Raw genomic sequence first — 15,817 nt, forward strand, 5'->3', positions numbered from 1 at the left:
ACAGAGGACTAGCAGGGAAAAGATACATTTTGGTGGGAACCAATGGCATGGATTCCCTCCCGCGGAAACCAATCCGGCAGAGGATCCAAATCTTGCACCCTGAACCAGCAAATGATAGATGTTCTCGCTGGAACTTGTACATTCAAATAAACTCTGTAATACAATACAATAAACTCTATACAGTCGTACCTCGGGTTATGAACACCTCGGGTTACGAACACCTCTGGTTACAAACTCCGCTAACCTGGAAGTATTTTCGTCGTGCGTGCGGTTCGCGCATGCGCAAAGCGCAGAAATTGCACTTTCTGCATGCGCAAAATGGCGCTTCAGGTTACGACCATTTCGGGTTACGAACTGCAGCCCAGAACGGATCGTGTTCGTAACCCGAGGTACCACTGTATTACAATACATACTTGGCTGTGCTATTACATTAATACACAACAGCCTCACTGATGTGGTCCAAAGGAAAGCAGAACAATATGTCTGGCACCAGCTTGGCTACAGGAGCTGCCAGAAAGAGGTGTAGAAGGTGCCATCAAACTGCCTTAGGGACTTCACTTCTGGATTTGTGTAGCATTTACTCCTTAGCCATTTCTTCTCCTGATGATATCCCACAAGGCAGAAGAGGTTGAAGATCAGAGTTTTTCTGCCCCACATTTCCCTCTACAGCATGTGCAGAAACTGCCTTCTTAACCCTTGTTGTCCGCTCAGTCTGCCAGAGCCTGTCTTCACATGCAGGGGAAGTCCCTAACTCACTGAGGGTGTGAGACCCACCGGCTACCCTCACCTGGTTTAGCAGGCCAGTGAAAGCTGGGGTGTGGCCACTGTCTCATGCTTACAGGAGCCACAGGTGAGAACTAAGTGCCCCAGAAAGAGCACATGTCCCCTGCCAGAGGTACTACCATTCCCCAATACCCCAAACACACCATAACACTTTAAACACTTTAAATCAACATACACATGCAAAGCCATGACTATTATTACTAGTAAAACCAGCTAAGTCGAAAGGACACATCTTAACCAGCTTTGTGCAGCAGTGAGCTCCACAGGCCTGATTATAACAAACTATGCCCCATATTGACTGTGAGTCCTGGGAGTCCTGCTTCCTGCCTTGCAAGCCTTTTTCCACCTAGCCTGGGAAGGCGGAGCCCCGACTGACTCCAGCTACAAAAGCTGCAGCTACTGAAGAGGCCAGAGAACACCCTGTCTGTTTCTTAGTGCAGACTGTTTCTTTAATATGCTGCATTTATTAATTTTTATGTTGTATCTCTGTATTTGTGTCTTTTTTATATAAAATCTTGTCTTTATTTATTTGAAAAAACTATCAGTCATACACACACACACTTGATATTTGGAGGTATTTATAAATAGCCTGCATCGACATTTCAAACAAATGCTTTCCCCAGAAACTCTCATGCTGTATTATCTTAGCTAATTAAAATAATGTAAACTCGTATGTCATAATTGGCAGCATCCCATATCTTCTGCTGTAGTCAACAAAGTTTTCCCAGCTTCTTGAGAATTCAACTTGCCTTTGCAAGTTTAACCAGAGCTGCAAACACTCTCTGCTTTTGTGTTGCATTTTTGTATATCGCTTGGAGATTTTTAAATGCAATTGAGAAGTGCAGTGCCTTTAAACAGACCAATAAAACTGACCTGGAATTGGTTGTCAGGAGGTGTTTCTCTTCTCTGCCCCCATCAAGGTAGCTAGCCCCACCTCCAGGGGCTCAAACTCTGCATCTGATTGGCTGTTGATGTATCAAATGGAAGCCCAGAAACCTTCTTCACCTGCTGCTTCTTCCAAATTGGCCTGAGCCTCTTCCTTAACCTGAGATAAAACAGAAGTGGACTTGCTTGCAAAAAAAGGGTGTGAGTGAGCAGCAATGTTTGGACTTGGGGCAAGGTAATTATAAAGAGGGAGGGAGAAACTTGAGTGGGTCTGAAGCTCTGTAATCCTCTTTCTTGGTTTCAGGATGGGTGGGGCCAGGGCCTGGTGGGTGCAAGGTCCTCCCTGCCAGCTGGGAGAAAGCACTTGAGAAAGGTGTACAGGAGGGGATAGGGGCTTCTGGTCCTTTTTGCATCCCAAAGCAGCAAACTCCATTGTGGCACCTTAAAAGCAAGCATATTTATTATGGGAAAGCAAAGAAAGCAAACATTTGTGGACATTTAAAAGGTGACTGTGAGGTGCTGCTTTCTAACCATGGTACCTGGCAAAAGAAAGGAAGGAAGGCTGGTGCTCTCAAGGGCATCTGGTTTCCCCAAATTAGCTGGCTTTTTACCTGCAAAACTCCATTTCCCTTGGATTTTTCTGCTGGAGTGTTTTGCTTCCTTCTTTCCTGAACTCTTCTTTCCTTAACAAGGAGAAATGTAAAGTACTACACTTGGGCAAAAAAAATGAAAGGCACAAATACAGGATGGGAGACACCTGGCTTGAGAGCAGTACATGTGAAAAGGATCTAGGAGTCTTGGTAGACCACAAACTTGACATGAGTCAGCAGTGTGATGCAGCAGCTAAAAAAGCCAATGCAATTCTGGGCTGCATCAATAGGAGTATAGCATCTAGATCAAGGGAAGTAATAGTACCACTGTATTCTGCTCTGGTCAGACCTCACCTGGAGTACTGTGTCCAGTTCTGGGCACCACAGTTCAAGAAGGATACTGATAAGCTGGAACGTGTCCAGAAGAGGGCAACCAAAATGGTCAAAGGCCTGGAAACGATGCCTTATGAGGAACGGCTTAGGGAGCTGGGTATGTTTAGCCTGGAGAAGAGAAGGTTAAGGGGTGATATGATAACCATGTTCAAATATATAAAAGGATGTCATATAGAGGAGGGAGAAAGGTTGTTTTCTGCTGCTCCAGAGAAGCGGACACGGAGCAACGGATTCAAACTACAAGAAAGAAAATTCCACCTAAACATTAGGAAGAACTTCCTGACAGTAAGAGCTGTTCGGCAGTGGAATTTGCTGCCAAGGAGTGTGGTGGAGTCTCCTTCTTTGGAGGTCTTTAAGCAGAGGCTTGACAGCCATCTGTCAGGAATGCTTTGATGGTGTTTCCTGCTTGGCAGGGGGTTGGACTGGATGGCCCTTGTGGTCTCTTCCAACTCTATGATTCTATGATTCTATGATTCTATGATTCTATGAAAAGTCATCTTGCTCCCTGTGCATATATTCATTTTTACAAAATAGGGGCGTCTTTTAAAGATGGGTGTATCTTGCTATAATGGGGATGGGGAGCCCTGGATTTGGGGTCCAAAAAGAGCCCCCCTCTTTATCTGCCCAAGTGAGTCTTCGGAGCTACACACCCACAACACTCACCGACCCTGCTTTACTCCCTCTTCAAGTGTCTTTGCCGAGCGGTAATATGTCCTTAGTAAGGCCTCTTGCTTGCCTGGATGGAGGAGAAAGAGCAGTATGTGAGTGTGTGTAGAAACTAGCCTACTGTATAAAGGTAAAATTTACATTTGTTGCACCGCCCACTTTTCCCTCTACCCCTGTCCTCCACTTGCATGTGGTCCCTGGAAGGGGATGTGACCCTCAGCCTGAAAAAGGTCCCTTAGATATATACTCTGCCCCCTCCACACTCTTTCTCTCTCTCTCTCTCTCTCTCTCTCTCTCTCTCTCTCTCTCTCTCTCTCACACACACACACACACACACACACACACACACACACAGTTTCACTCACCCCGCACACTCCGTCCCTGAAGCTCCCCTGTGCCTCTAACCTGGTTCCTGGGAACCTGTTCTACCATTAGACAGCGTGAAGAGCTTGCCTTAGGGATCTGATTTATGTATGTCATGAAAGGGCAGCAAATTGCACTTTATTTACTTTATTATTATCATTCTGCTTCTATTGCCAGGGAAGATGGGAGTCACTTGTGAAGTTTTCTGCCTCAGGCAGACTGGACTGGGGGCTGGGAGAAGAAGGATGTCGTTTATTGCTTTGCCTCAGATCCCTTAGATATATACTCTGCCCCCTCCACTCCTCTCTGGCTCTGCTTCACATAAAGGCTGCAGTCCTATGTGCATGCTGGAGAATAAGCCTTACTGAACTCAGTGGGGCTTAGCTGTGATGAGTGAGGAATCTTAGGACTATGCTTTAAAAGTCAGGGGTGGAGAACATCTGTGACTCTCCAGAGGTTGCTGGATGCCAACTCCCAACTGCCTGAGCAGCCAGCATAGCCAATGAGCAGGGATGATGGGAGCTGTAGTCTGGCAACATCTGGAGGGCCACAGGTTTCCTACTCCTGCTATAAGTGTCTGTGGTTGTTGGAAAGAATTGAATTAGCCCAGCTGCTAAGCCTGCATTCCATGGGCACAAATTTCTGTGCTTTACGTTTTTGTGTCCTGGGACTGGTGGAAGTCATAGTCCAGAACACATGAAGGAAAACAGGTGGGCAAAGGCTGGGTGAGTCTGTGTAAATTCCCAGTTACTTTAGAGCTCCAGCTCACTTTTGGTGCTTCTGTTTTCCTCCCTAAGCCCCCAGTTCCCTGACGCTGAATCCTGGTGGCACAACCCTCCGTCTCTAGCCACTGCCAATTCCCCCTGGGATGCGACTGAAATCTCAGCTTGGCAGAAGCACCTGGAAGAAGAGACCAAGCTGAGTCCTCTGGAAGGAGATACAAAGGAGCTCCTGGAAGTGGAAGACCCTGTGAGTCTGGGCTGGCCCCCATATGTTGTTGGACTCCTAAATCTTTTCCAGCCAGCATGGCCAGGGATGATGGGAGTTGTCATCCAGCAACATCTGGAAGGCACTATGTTGGCTTCTTTTGGGGCAGGAGAAACAATAACAGAAAGAGCCTCTAAGGCAGGCATCCCCAAACTGCAGCCCTACAGATGTTTTGGCCTACAACTCCCATGATCCCTAGCTAACAGGGCCAGTGGTCGGGGAAGATGGGAATTGTAGTCCAAAACCTCTGGAGGGCCGAAGTTTGGGGATGCCTGCTCTAAGGCACAGTTTCCCATACTTGGGTCTGCAGCTATTTTTTTGGACTACAACTCCCATCATCCCTAGCTAGCAGGACTAGCAGTCAGGGCTGATGGGAACTGTAGTCCTAAAACAGCTGGAGACCCAAGTTTGGGAAACCCTGCTCTAAGGGATGACTTGAAGGCTGTGGCCCTCCAGATGCTGTTGGACTCCCATCACACCCCACACTCCCCAGTCAGCATGGCCAGTGGTCATGGTTGATGGGAAGTGTAGTAGCAACAGCAACAGCTGGAGGGCTACTGGTTGAGCCTGATCTTTATTGGATGGCAGTAAGGTAAGGTAAGATGTGCTGTGCAAAAGCAATGAGGAAACGGGCTTTTTCAGCTGTGCTGCCCCAGTTTTGGAATACCCTCTGCTGGGAGGTTTGCCTGACACCAATGCTGCTTTAATCTAGGTCAGCACTCACCAATCCTGTGCTTTCCAGATGTTTTGGACAACAACTCCCATCAGTGCTCAATAGGGGTGATGGAAGTTGTAATCCAAAACAACTGGAGTGCACCAGGTGGGTGAAAGATGATCTGGGAGATGGATAGAGCCCTTGTTTGTTCAGACATCTAAAGTACATGTTTAAAGTATTGTTGATCTGGCTCCATATTTTATACAGTATGTGCTTTTATGTATATCTGATTTGTTGTAAAGTCAGCCTGTGATCAATTTTGATGACTGGTGGATTTATGGTTGCTAAGCTTAAGTAAGTAAAAAAACAAAATAAAATCCAAAAGGGACCAGCTTCAAGGGTGCTTTCTTGCAACATGGTTTCATTGGAGCTAGAAATATATTGCTGAGAGGCTGTCATGCACGCACACACACACACACACCCCTATTTACTTAACCGACAGTGGAACTTTTAAGTTTGCAAAGAGCTTTGGAATTGGAGGTCTAGAAGACGGAGCTTCCCAATCAGAATGGGCAGCCTAGTTTTGCACAGAAGCCTCACTCATTCCCTCCTTGAACATTAAGCCCTGGTGGTACCCAAGGATGGGCTGATTACTCTGCTGTGTTCCTTCCACACAACCCTGTGCACCTCTCTTATTGCCTCCTCCCGCAATCTTGCTATGCAGGAACTGGAGGCTATCAAGGCCAGGGTCCGTGAGATGGAGAAGGAAGAGGAGTGGCTGCAGGAGCTGCAGGCTGAAGCAAAGAACCTCATCATGAGATCAGAGGCAGGTATGGTTTTCATGTGTGTTTTAAGGGTTGGCTGACAGCGGCATGCTCTTATCCCAAGCAGCTTCACTGTGTGATTCCAAAAGTTATGTGTGCCCCAGAAGACCTTGTAGCATTGGACAATGCCACCTCAAGTGCCTGCAAGTGAATGGAAAAAGGGAGTCATAACTGGGCACTACCTGTAATATTAGGTTGCAAGTCTTTGGGCAGAACCTGGGTTGTTCCTTTGAACAGTGGCTAGATCCTGATGTGAGGCTCCCATTGGGAATCACAAGTGGGAAGGGCACTGCTGGGGATGATGATAGTTGCCATCCCAAACAAGTGGAGGTTACTAGGCTGGCAAAGGCTTTTGGAAAAGAAGCTGCATTAAGTATAACTTCTGTAAATTTGAATCCTTGAGTTTCTGGACCTCAAGATTGCATGGACAGGTATTATGAGGACACTACAAGTCACGAAAGCCAGCTTGCTGCAGTGGCTAATAGTCTGGGGAAAAGACAGGGGAGAACTGCCTTCAGATTCTCACTCAGCCATGAAGGTGGCCGAGTGACCTTGGGCTAGCCACTGCTTATGCTCAGGCAGACCTTCCTTGCAGGGTTGTCTTGAGGTTAAAATGGAGGAGGCCATATGCCCTGCCTTTAACTCCTTTTGAAACAGGTGGGATATAAATGTATTTTTTTTAAAAGTGGTCTAATTTCAAAGGGCTGAGAACTCAAAAGCAGGTTCTCAAAGCTCAGAAACTGAACTCCAACTCCCATCAGCCCCTTCCAGGCAGGGCAGTGGTCAAGGATGATGGGAGTTGGAGTCTAGTTAAACATCTGAAGAGACACAGGTCAACCACCTCTGGCATACCACGATTCCCATGAGGTCTCCTCCTCTCCGCTTCCGCAGATCTTGGTTTGCCTCCGATAACTCCGGAAAAAATGGAAGTTGACCAGCGCTCTGTCTACGTGGGAAATGTAAGTGAGATGGGGCTTCAAGGGAGCTGGAGCAGCATTGAGTGTCTGGGCTAGAGGCCCTGCAGAACAGGCTCCCGTTGTTGTTGTGATGCCAACCAGTTGGCTGCAAAACACATGGTTAGGATATGAGAACAGTTGTGATTGGCAGGCATGAGCTTCAGCACCCAGTCTTCCAAAAATGAAAACACATTAACTCCCAGCAATTAGAAGAGGTCAGGAGGAAGGGGCTTTTAGGACCTGATACGTGCACAGCATGTGGTTAAATATTCTCTTGCTGCAGAGGCTTTGCTGATCTTTATAAATCGCTGTGTATTCTCATAAGGACACACTGAGTCAGTCCATTGGGGGCTGCTCTGTCGGGCCTTCTTGGTGGCGGTTCCCCATTTGTGGAATGCGCTCCCTCTTGAGGTGTGTTCCTCTCCCTCATTATTGACTTTCAGGAGGAAATCAAAAACATCCCTGTTTACCCAGGCATTTGATGTCTGAAAGGCAGTGGTCCTGGCAGCCCTGAGAACTGATTTTAGAATGCCCCCCCCCAAAAAAATATTGTTTTGTTGTTGATGTGCTTGCTGCCCGGGGCTCCTCTGGGAGAAGAAGGGCAGGATATGATTTGAATTCATCACCACCAAGCTCAATATTGTCCACCCTGGCTGGCAGCAGCTCTCCAGGGTTTCGGACAAGGGGAGACCCCCAGCTCTAGCTGGAGATGCCAGGGATTGAACTAGGGACCCTCTGCAAAAAGCAGATGCTTTCCCCACTAGCCTCTGCCTCTTCCCTGAATCCTTGGGCAGTGGGGCAGAAGTCTGGACACATGTGATGTGATCTTTATAGGTGGATTACGGTGGAAGCGCAGAAGAGCTGGAGTCCCATTTCAACAGCTGCGGTCAGATCAACAGAGTTACTATCCTCTGCGACAAGTTCTCCGGTCATCCTAAAGGGCAAGTGATTTGATGGTGGGGAAGGGGGGCGTTTGTGGTTTTGAAGGATGGGGTGCCTGCCTCTCTTGCAGGCCAGGTAGATGGATGGGATGGCTTCCAGGTGCCAGAGCGAATGCAGACTGGGGGGACTGGCTCCTCCTCTTTGCTCTTCTCATGGTTCACAGGAGGGCAGATGGAACAAGCCAAGATGGTGATGAAGAAAGCGATCATCCTGTACATGCAGGGCTCTGGGGATCAGCCATGTGCAACATGGCCGGGTGTGGGTCTTGCCAGGTGCCCAGTGAGTCTGACCCCTGAGGCTGCCCCTCTGGATCGGACATGTTCCTCTCTGTCTCTCCACTCCTGACACTGCAGATTGTAAATGGCTGAGTGGCCATCGTGCCTTTCCAAAGGTTTTGTATTGCTCCAGCAAGTCATTGAGATGAAGAGTGCTTCCAGAAGGCTTGTTTTATCGAATGCTAAAAAGCCTCATACCCAGCATTGCATGGGAATTATAAGGAACCAAAAAATCAATGTACAGTAGTTTTTATATCAGTGGGTTGAAATCAGTGCACTTTTGAAGGGTTCAGTCAACCATCTTGATTCACAGCGGCATCCAGTTGCATACAAACAGACAGAAACCTGCCTTTTGACCTCAGGAAACTATCACACAAAATTTGGTTATGGTATCTTAAGAGGTGTCTACATGCATAGTGAACAAAGAGACACACAACTTTCCAAAATAGTAGATTAACCCTGATTTGTTTGCAGGGACACACTAAGTCAGAGATGGCCAACTCCCAAGAGACTGCGATCTACTCACAGAGTTAAAAACTGGCAGTAATCTACCCCTTTTTGGGGGTTCGGGTCACAGTTGTTGAGCTTTTTGTAGGGTAGCCAAAGTTCTTGAGCTTCTTGGGGGGGGCAGTGTTCTACCGGTGATCTACCACAGGCGTCCGGTGATCTACCGGTAGATATCACAATCTATCTGTTGGACATGCCTGCACTAAGACAATGCTGGCTATTGAAGTAGCATTCAGCCTGATTTGTTTGTGGAGGAGGTGGCGTTGCATCAAAGATAGTGTTACCTAACAGTTTCCAGTGCATTTTGCCATCACTTTCCTTACCACAAAATGGCCAGTCTTTTGGGGAAGCTGGTTTGTTTTTCAGGAGCTTTGAATCCACTCTAAGTGCACAACCTGAATTGACAGGGATGTGATTGAATCGCACCTGAAAACGGAGACATTCTGGGGGCACCCCACATAAAGATGCAATGAGGAAGACAAATCTGCTTCCCATAGTGGCCCCAGGGGGAATTGACAAGTGCAGCTTTCTCCCATCAGAAGCTTGTAAATTGGCCCCAGGTGGCTTTCACAGCTCCTCCTATTGTTGCAGGTATGCCTACATTGAGTTTGCTGACAAGAGTTCTGTGAAGGCTGCTGTGGAGCTGGGCGAGAGCACCTTCAGAGGCCGTATCATCAAGGTGTGTGTCATGGGAAGAGGAGGGGTGTCTGGGGATGCAGAACCCAACTTGGGGTGTGGGCTTGTATTTCAGCGGGTAGGGGACCTGCTTTGCCTCCAGAAGGTTCCAGGCCCAATCCCTGGCACCACCTCCCCGTAAGTAGCTGATGGCAAAGGCATCTCTCTCCCTGGAGAGCTGCTGCCAATCAGAGTAGACAGTACTGGTCTATGGGTACCTATATACCTTTCCCTATCTGCGTCTTTCCAAACGTGGGTGTGTTGCTTTCCAAAGTGGCCTTTCACTTCCTTTCTATGTAGCTGCAGCCCAGTGTTTCACTTCTGTGCAAAATTTCAAGGTGCCTTCCATCATGTGTTCACAGCCCAGTCCAAGATGGAAAGACAGGGATGTGGAAACCTGCACCCTCTGCAGATGTTGGGCTCAATACTTCCATCAGGCCCAGCCAGCATGGACAAGGCTCAGTCAGGGCTGAAGGGTGGTGTAGTGAAATTAACACCTGGAGCAGGCTCCCCATCTCTGCTGTAAGTGATGCGAGCTAATTTTGTGGCACCATGTTGTCTTTGCTTCACTTCAGGTGTTGCCCAAGAGGACCAACATGCCAGGGATCAGCTCCACGGACCGGGGCGGTTCCCGGGGTGGTTTCCATGGCCGGGGGGCTCTGCCTCGCCGCTCCAATTTCTGTGGAGGGCAGCGTTTAAGGCCACGTGGAAGGGTGTACAGGTGAGTGGACTGTGAGTGATGTTGCCAGTGAACTGTCCAACATCACAGTAGGCTATCATTCCATCAATGATAGCCAGTGTGGTGTAATGGTTAAGAGCGGTCAACTTGTAATCTGGTGAATCGGGTTCGCGTCCCCGCTCCTCCACATGCAGCTGCTGAGTGATCTTGGGCTAGTCACACTTCTCTGAAGTCTCTCGGACCCACTCACCTCACAGAGTGTTTGTTGTGGGGGAGGAAAGGAAAGGAGAATGTTAGCCACTTTGAGACTCCTTAGGGTAGTGATAAAACAGGATATCAAATCCAAACTCTTCTTCTTCATCATCATCATCAATACAAGCATTTCTGTTTGCCAGATGGAATGCTCTTCCATCCTCTCTTCCCACACCCCAATGCTGTCCAGAGGGTTTACCTGAGCAGGTGTGTGTGTGTGTGTGTGTGTGTGTGTGGAGGGGAGTCCCATAGCACACTCAGGACTCATTCTGCTGGTTTCTGCTAGCGCAACAACTTAGTTGCATGCAGCCCTAGATCTCTGAGGCTAGGAACTGAAGGAGAACTGAGGACCTCTTCCTGCTATATACCGTCTTTCTGGGGGACAGTATAAGATGCTAGGACAATCTACCACTAGAAGCACATTGGCTCCTGGGTGCTGCTGCTGTCATGCTGGCTCAGCATCACCTGTGCATCTGCGTGGCCAGCAGGGCCTGTAAGCTGCACGCAGACAAGGAGTTGGACACCTTAGTGGTGCCCATGGGCAGCAGTTCTCTTTTCCATATCGGAAGGAACAGAAATGAGCAATCCGTCAGCTCAGTATCCCAGAAAAAGCAGCTGGCATGGAGCGTGCCTGGGAGCGAGTGTGTCGCTTGTGCTGCTCTGGCTTGGCTTGCACTTTCAGCATCACAAAGTTGTTTCGAGGGTGGGGGGTTTGACACCTTTGCCCTAGATGAGCCGAAAACAACTTTTTTTGTCTTTTGCAAGATCTAAAAGCTGGTAGGGTCGCGGGTGGTGCTGTGGTCTAAACCACAGAGCCCAGGGCTTGCTGATTGGAAGGTCGGCGGTTCAAATCCCTGCAACGGGGTGAGCTCCTGTTGTTCGGTCCCAGCTCCTGCCCACCTAGCAGTTTGAAAGCACGTCAAGTGCAAGTAGATAAATAGGTACCGCTCTGGCGGGAAGGTAAACGGTGTTTCCGTGCGCTGCTCTGGTTTGCCAGAAGCGGCTTAGTCATACTGGCCACATGACCTAGAAGCTGTCTGCGGTCAAATGCCGGCTTCCTCGGCCTATAGAGCGAGATGAGCACTGCAACCCCAGAGTCATCCACGACGGGACCTAACGGTCAGGGGTACCTTTACCTTTACCTTTTTAAAAGCTGGTCTGAGTAGAGGGATCTGTGTTTAGGGCTGTCTCTAGACACCATTGTCAATCCTCTCTGCTGCTGTTGGGAGTCTGGACTAACTGTGATAACTAAGGGTTTATTTTAATAATTTAGGTCCCGATTTTCTTTAGCAAACTGAACCCAATGTGCCCAACCATTAAAAGTAAAAAAACTAAGTAAAAAAACACTAAACAGTATGAAAAAAAAGCAATGGCAAAAGATCATTTATTTTATTTTTTATTCATTGCATTTATATGCCACCTTTTCCCTCCAAGCTCAAGCTGGTGCACATGGTTTTCCAATTCCCATTTTATCCTCACAGCAACCTGCAGTGACTGTCTGAAAGTCACCCAGTTAAGATTAAGGGCTAGAAATTTGCTATGTGTGGTTTTCAGTGGTAAAACAATACCATACTTGTACACCGAGATCACACAGCATAGAATATACGCACAGCTTTGTGCATAGCTCCAGCTGACCACGGCCCTGAATGCAGTTTGACAAGGGCACTGGGAATCAATTCTATCAGTGATGGATGGCTCTTGTAGCTAATGAGCAAGTGGCTTATATGAAGGAAAGGCAGAACTTTCTTAGGGGCCAAGTTGATGCATTTACTCATCTAGATTGGCTTATGGAGAGTCTCAAGAAATTCCTTTTCTCCTCCCAGTTCCCTTTGCTTCTCCTGACCTCTTCCACTCCATTGTGTATGCATTTCTTAATTTTAGATGGTTTTTGGGGACAGCATCCTGGAGTTGGGGTGTTGGGAAAGGGAAGTTCATATAAGGGAGGTCTACAGTTCTGCAACAAAGAGTTGGGTGGATTGTGGAAGAGCAAAATACATCATAGGCAAGGGTTCTGTTAAGGACTGCATTCATTCAGCAGCAATCTATAGGGCAGAGGTGGGGAACCTCAGCCCCAGAGGCCCAATGCAGCACTCCAAGACTCTTTATTTGGCCCTTGGGATTCTCCTCTGGCCACACCCCTCGCCTCACTCTCCCATCTTCGAATGCTTACCTGCGACGACGCCTCTAGCTTGCAAAGATGGAGATAGGGGTGTTTGTGCCAGGTAGAAACCTCTGGTACTAGCATGGCTAGAATGTAACCTATATGGGTGTTAAGGTAAGAGTCACATCCATTGCTCCACCCACTGTTAATCTGGCCCTGCCCACCCTTGTATGCGGCCCCTGGAAAATTGTCCATGAGTGAATGTGGTCTTCAGGCTGAAGAATGCTCCCCATCCCTGCTATAAGGGACTGCCGTGGCCATGCAAAGCAACTATCCCCCTTCCCCACTTTCTCTGCACCTGCCCCCCATTGTTTCTTTCGTTGGCACCAGCATGAAATCAGACAAAGCGCCTCTTCAATTTAATAATTCAATATTTTATTTTATCCCTTTGAATAAATGATGCATAGGCCAGGGATGGGGTGGTGAAACATCTGGGCTAACCTTTGCCATTGCCAATGTGTGTTCTTCTTCAGGGGCCGTGGAAGACTTTCTCCTTGGTACATGCCTTACTAGGCAGTGGGAAAAGGTGACCCAAGCCAGGACTCAACTTGAACCGGAACAGGGGAGCAAAAGCAAGTGGATCCGCCCAAAGAATGTTTCTCCTTTGTTATCCTGTGAGAGTGACTTGCAAGCGTTGAACTTGTATGCCAGTCTTCCAGAGGGTATCTCCTCCTTGGGCAAGGAAAAAAGAAATGCTGGAGTGGCCTAATGGGTGCAAAAAATGACTCCCCCCCCCCAAATTTATATGTCATCGTTTAGAGCTTCATTTGAATTTTCTCTTGATGGGTAGACAATTAGAACTCTGGTAGGGTCTGGAAACCCCCCACTTCTCTCTGCCACCCTTTCCGTGATCCTTGGCATGCTGTATTATCCTCACTGGATGTTCATCTGTTGTTTTTCTTGGTAAGCATTTGACTCTAGGGATAGCTTCAGAAGGGGACAAAGTAGCATCCTGGTAGGTGTTTTAAATGTCCAACACCCAAACCCAAATGAGGACTTGTTTCCTTTGAAAGAGGCCGGATCAAACTCTTACATAGAGAAACAAACAACTGGCATGCTAGTGATGAACAAGTCTTGCAACTAGGCCATCTATTTCCATTGCTCTTCCTCTCCCCACCCCTTCCTCACCATTGCATCTAAAAGAGTGTCTGTCCTATGAATCGTAAACTGAGTTAATAATATCACGGTCCTTCTGCTCACCCTCTCATATGATCACAAACAAATACAGTTAGATCCCAAGTCCTGTTGGAAAGCATGCACTCCTATGCTTCCCAAGGTTCCTTGGCCAAAGCCATTAATTGTATATATATTTATTTTTTAAAAAACTGGATTAAGTGTGCAGTGCAGATGTGTTGTGAAGCTCTCATCAGCCTTAGGTGTCTTTGTGTAATACTTTGCACCTTTGCACCCCATTCAGCCTAGTTGTGTAGAGCCACTTTTTGTTACATGGGCTTGTGATGAAGGTGTAACTCAAAAGGGTGGGCTAGTTTTGTACAACTTTGCTACGTGCTTGACCTTAAACTGATGGGTCTAATCTGAGCATTTTTAAATTCCATTCTCTTCCCAGCTTGGGAGGAGCTGTGGAGGCCAAATGAAGGAAATTGTGTGGATTTTGGTGGGCTGGGAAGAGAACCACCAAGGGGTAGTGGTGGAGGCAGCAGGGCCCCTTTATTCCTGTCTGCCTTGCATGTCTTACATTTCTTTCCTATCATACCCTCCTTTTAAAACTAATTTAAGAAAAGCTTAACCTATTGTCTATTTAAATGAGTATTTTTACTGTTGCACTCACCTACTATTTATCTCTGTTTAGACTGTTTTCATTCCAGTCCAAAAGAATCCCAATGAAATGATAGATACTAAAAGCAGCTTTCTGCAACCCTGAAATAATAGGACTTGCCAGATCAAAACGTAAATAATAATAATAAACTCAAACCTTGAAAGTTGTTCATATGGGCAAAACTTATCACCTTGTTTTCTGAATTGCACTGTTATCCGGAATGGACAGTCTAGCTCACATCTTAACTAAATTTATATTTCACATTTAGTGTTTTTACAGTAGCCAGCAAATTCTAAAAGAAACATCTGTTAAATTCCATAATTCATTCTAGTAATCTTTTCCTCAAGCACTGCAATTCCAAGAAGTGTGGTACCTGGGGGTGGCTGTAGGTCACCTTTACAGGGTGAAACACATGACCTTTAGATTTTGGCAAGGGAAAAGATGTAACTTCAAGTCCTAAGGGGATAAGAAAAACAATAAATACCCTGGGAAGTTCTCTTGTGTAAGAGAGCTGCAGAGGAGAAATGTTCCTGGGGATTGTATCCTAAAGGAGTAATAAATGAGCAGAAGTTGAAATAAGCAGAGTGAAAAGGGTTTTTTTGTATTAATTATGTATGTGAATAGAGATGCCGTTTGTGGTAATGTTTGTAAGTTAATATTTTTTAATAAAATAAAAGATCCAACTGATTAAACTAAACCCACAACAAAAGCATTGGCTGTGGACTTCTCTCTGGGCTAATCTGCCTCCTTTAAGAGGTCACGTTGCATAAACATAAAAACACCATGAAATGCAGTTATTTCTGGACTATACCACTTTGGATAGCAAATTGGTGACTGGATAGCAAATTGGTGACTGGGTTTTTAATATCTCTCCTGTTACTTTTTTCAGGTTTTTTAAAAGTCCTCCATGAACACAGAAGGTCAGAGATTGTCTCCCTGACATGCTAACCTACTGGACTAAAAGGGTTTTTTAAGGGGCATTTAAATACGCAGCTCCACCTGCAGACTGAAGTAGTACAATCCAATAAAGGGACTTAGCTGAAGGGCAGGTGCTTTGCAGGCAGAAGATCCCAGATTCAGTCTTTGTGTGACAAGCACCTCTAATCTGATGTGGACTCTGAATAGACAAAATACTGACTTTAGTTCTGATCCACTCTCATGGTTTAATCTCCCATTTTTAATAGCCCCTCTGAGCTGCCATAGCCAGTTCTTTGGTAACAGGTTTAGAACCATTAAGGAAGCAGAACCAAGCTCAAGTAAATAGGCCACTTTGGGGGACACCTTGTTGGGGTTGATCTACTGCATCCAACAAGAGGCAGTGAGGACCACCAACAAGGATAATTTTAAGAGAGGATTATAGACACTCATGGATGATAAGGCTATCAATGGCTATGTTCTCCATCCATTGCTGGGAACCAAAAGTGAAGAGAGTGCTGTTGTGGTCAGG

The 15,817-nt window shown here is 46.8% G+C and overlaps 1 protein-coding gene across 2 annotated transcripts; it reads left to right on the top strand.

The window, feature by feature from the left end:
* Window positions 1–1,883: 1,883 nt before the first annotated feature.
* PABPN1L (PABPN1 like, cytoplasmic) lies at window positions 1,884–13,180 on the top strand. 2 transcript variants are annotated; one of them, XM_088670990.1, is made up of 8 exons: window positions 1,884–1,903; window positions 4,478–4,656; window positions 6,012–6,152; window positions 7,038–7,105; window positions 7,937–8,043; window positions 9,418–9,505; window positions 10,077–10,222; window positions 13,067–13,180. In XM_088670990.1, the coding sequence occupies exons 1-8, from the start codon at window positions 1,884–1,886 to the stop codon at window positions 13,104–13,106; spliced, it is 789 nt and encodes a 262-aa protein (XP_088527116.1). In that variant the 3' UTR covers window positions 13,107–13,180. The 2 variants fall into 2 exon arrangements, with proteins under 2 accessions (XP_088527116.1, XP_034976482.1); XM_035120591.3 differs by having other exon boundaries at window positions 4,478–4,649; window positions 6,047–6,152.
* Window positions 13,181–15,817: the final 2,637 nt, after the last annotated feature.

Source organism: Zootoca vivipara, chromosome 6 (assembly GCF_965207765.1).
Source record: "Zootoca vivipara chromosome 6, rZooViv2.hap1.1, whole genome shotgun sequence".
Taxonomy (NCBI): Eukaryota; Metazoa; Chordata; class Lepidosauria; order Squamata; family Lacertidae; genus Zootoca; species Zootoca vivipara.

What these genes read in the sequence shown, in the direction of transcription:
- PABPN1L (XM_088670990.1), top strand. Translation starts at nt 1,884, where the DNA reads ATGTTTGGACTTGGGGCAAG. An exon ending in AGTGGAAGACCCTGTGAGTC is followed by an intron (nt 4,657 to 6,011) that starts TGGGCTGGCCCC and finishes CCCTGTGCACCT; the next exon opens with CTCTTATTGCCTCCTCCCGC. An exon ending in TCAGAGGCCGTATCATCAAG is followed by an intron (nt 9,506 to 10,076) that starts GTGTGTGTCATG and finishes GCTTCACTTCAG; the next exon opens with GTGTTGCCCAAGAGGACCAA.